The 3,007-nt window shown below is 36.9% G+C and overlaps 1 protein-coding gene across 2 annotated transcripts in view; it reads right to left on the bottom strand.

Moving 5' to 3' along the window:
* The window catches only part of Rngtt (RNA guanylyltransferase and 5'-phosphatase), a 331,478-nt gene that overhangs the window by 311,499 nt on the left and 16,972 nt on the right, over nt 1–3,007 (bottom strand). For both annotated transcript variants that reach the window (XM_004628220.3, XM_023711882.1), the window contains exon 2: nt 849–958. In XM_004628220.3, coding sequence (XP_004628277.1) covers nt 849–958 — 110 coding nt within the window. The remainder of the gene's footprint in view (nt 1–848; nt 959–3,007) is intronic.

Here is a 3,007-nt window from a genome sequence, read left to right as displayed (position 1 = left end):
GCCAGCCGGCCCCGCCCCCAGGTGGGCTGAGCTGGCCACACACAAAAATAAATAAATAAAATTTAAAAAAAATATATGTTGTCCACTTGAACTCGTGGGCTGAAGCAATTGTGCTTCCTAAGCCCTCAAAGTAGCTAAGACTAGAGACAAGGTCCACCAAAACTGGTGTTACCTCTAAATTTCTTCAGATACTGGATAATGCTAGACACAAAGATTTAGAGAATAAATGGGTATTTTTCTTTTATAAACAGATAACATGAGGGAGTTTCTCTACGAAGGATTTCTATAACCACCACCAGAAATTCAAACATGTGCAGATAAACTTATCTAAAGTCTAAATTCTGCAATATAAGAATACTGTATCTTCAATCCCTGGTTCTGCCACAAAAAAAAAAAAAGAATACTGTATCAATGTCAGTTTTCTGTATATGATACTATCATATAATTATCTAAATTCCCACCACTAAAAAAACTAGAGGAAGAATTCCTAGAAATATATGTGCAAGTTTTGCAACTTACAATATTAATTACTTCAATAAAGTCTTTTTCTTTTTTTTTCCTTTTTTTTTTTTCCCGGAACTGGGGATTGCCCTTGCGCTCACCAGGGAAGCGCTTAGTCTACTGAGCCATCTCCCCGGCCCCAAAATAAAGTCCTTTTAGCTTTTTTTTTTTTTAGTACCAGGAACTGAACTCAGGACCTTGTACTTGCCAGGTGGGTGCTTGTGCCGCTGATCTATATCCTTTAAAGAGGCCAAAGCCTTTTTAAAATCTACTTTAAAAAAAAAAAAAAAACTATTTGAAGAACAAAATGAAATCAGTAGCAAAAGAAAAAAAGTTGTGCTTCTTACCTTTAAACTCTTTAAATAATTTGAGAGCATACTGGGATGGAACCGATTTTCTTCAGCAACTTGACTATCATATCTTGGTCCCAGCATCGTCTTCAGAGGTAAGAACCTTCCTAAACAAGCGTAAAACAGATAATAATGTTTATGAAAAAAAACTCATGCAGGCTAAAACTCTATAACTAGCAATTCTCAAAATCAAAAATGGAAACATAATCTACAGATATAGCTGTCTGTGAAATGCTCTCAATCTAAATGGTACTTTTTCAAGTACCATGTAGTACCACCTAAAAAGGCATGGTGGTGCACACTCACAATCCCAGCACTCTGGGACACTGAGGCAGAAGACCCAAAATAGCCCTGCTTGGGCAACTCAGCAACTTACCAAAACCCTGTCTCTAAAATGCAAAGTAAATAAATAGGACTTGGGATGTGGCTAATTGTGAAGGTCCCAAGTTTAATCCCCACTGCAACAAAATACAGAAAAATAAATAAGTCTCACCTTGGAGCTTTTTTTTTTTTCCTTTGTATATTTGGTACATGGTCTCACTACACAGCTCAGACTCATAGTGATCCTCCTGTTTCCAGCCTCCCCAGTGCTAGGATTACAGGCCCTGCCCCCAGGGCACACTGAGCCAGCAACCAACTCTGGGCGTGGTGGCGCACGCCTGTAATCCCAGGGCTAAGGAGGCTGAAAACAGGAAGATCACAAGTATGATCTGTGTAGTAAAATGCTGTACCAAATACAAATTTTTTAAAAAGGGCCAGGGAGATGGCTCAGTGGAATAAACACTTCCCTGGCAAGAGCAAGGGCCTGAGTTCAAGCCCCAGTTCCGAAAAAAAAAAAAAAAATTAAAAAAAGAAAAAGGAAGAGATATAAATGGCAAATAAATATATGAAAAAATGTTCAACATCATTGGTCATTCGAGAGATGCAAATTAAAACAACACTGAGATACCATCTTATGCCAGAAAGAATGGATGTCATCAAGAAATTAACCAGTAACAAATGCTGGAGAGGCTGTGGGAGAAAAGGAACCTTTTTCCACTGTTGGTTGAGTGCAGGCTGGTACAACCATTATGGAAATCAGTATTAAGATTCCTCAAAAAGCTAGGATTGGAGGTCCCATTCAATCCAGCTATTCTAGGTATTTTTCCCAAAGAACTGAAATCATCACACCACAGAAATAAATGTGCACTGAGCACAATATGGTATAGCTAAATCCTGGAAACAATCTACATGCCCATCGACGGAGGAATAGACAAGAAGATAGAGTATTTTTACACAATGCAATATTATTCAGTTATTTAAAAAAAGATAAATTCAAGGCTTTTGTACATAAATGGATGCAATTGGAGACTATATTAGTAAGTGAAATAAATCAGACCCACGTGTGCAAATATTGTATTATCTCATTAGTGTGAGAACTTGAAAGAGTAATGAAAATCTAAAAGATACAACAGATGGGCTGGTGAGATGGCTCAGTGGTCTAAAGCACCTACTCAGAACAAGCTTAGCAAAGCACAGGGACCGCGGTTCAATCCCCCAGCACCACATGCCAGCCAGCCCCGCCCCCTGGTGGGCTGAGCTGGCCACACGCACACACATACACACACACACAAATAAATAAATAAATAAAAATTAAAAAAATAAAAAATAAAAAAAATAAAAGATACAACAGATACTGTGAACGGAAAAGCAATTGCTCAATGGGAAGGAAAAACTGGAATGAGGAAAAGGACTAATGTAAGAAGGAAAAAATACATATTTGTGTATATATGCAGAATAGTTTGGGTAACTGTATTGTCAATTTCTGCTGGTCTTTTCAAAAGAGGAGTTAATGCTTAAGTTTTTCCTCTAATCTTTTTTTCCTCTTTTGAATTTCTTATAACTTCTTTTTTTCTTAAATGAATCTTACATGTTTATATCTGGTAATGTAAACAACTAATTTGAAGACAGCATCATGTAACATAGCAACCATTGTTGAATTTGTATTATTTTGTTTAGTGATATCTTGTATCATTTCTAATGCTTTTTCTATATATCTGTATTTTGTTTCTTTGAAAATAAGTTGGCATCTCAAGTTGTTTTAATTTTCATCTCTCTTTTTTTTTTTTTGGCGGAACCAGGGATTGAACTCAGAGCCTTGCACTTGCCAGGCAAGC

The sequence above is a fragment of the Octodon degus genome, unplaced genomic scaffold, assembly GCF_000260255.1.
Source record: "Octodon degus isolate 3935 unplaced genomic scaffold, OctDeg1.0 scaffold00022, whole genome shotgun sequence".
In the NCBI taxonomy this organism is placed as follows: domain Eukaryota; kingdom Metazoa; phylum Chordata; class Mammalia; order Rodentia; family Octodontidae; genus Octodon; species Octodon degus.
The sequence above is the reverse complement of the archived record's forward strand: the minus strand, read 5'-3'. Positions and strand labels throughout refer to the sequence as shown.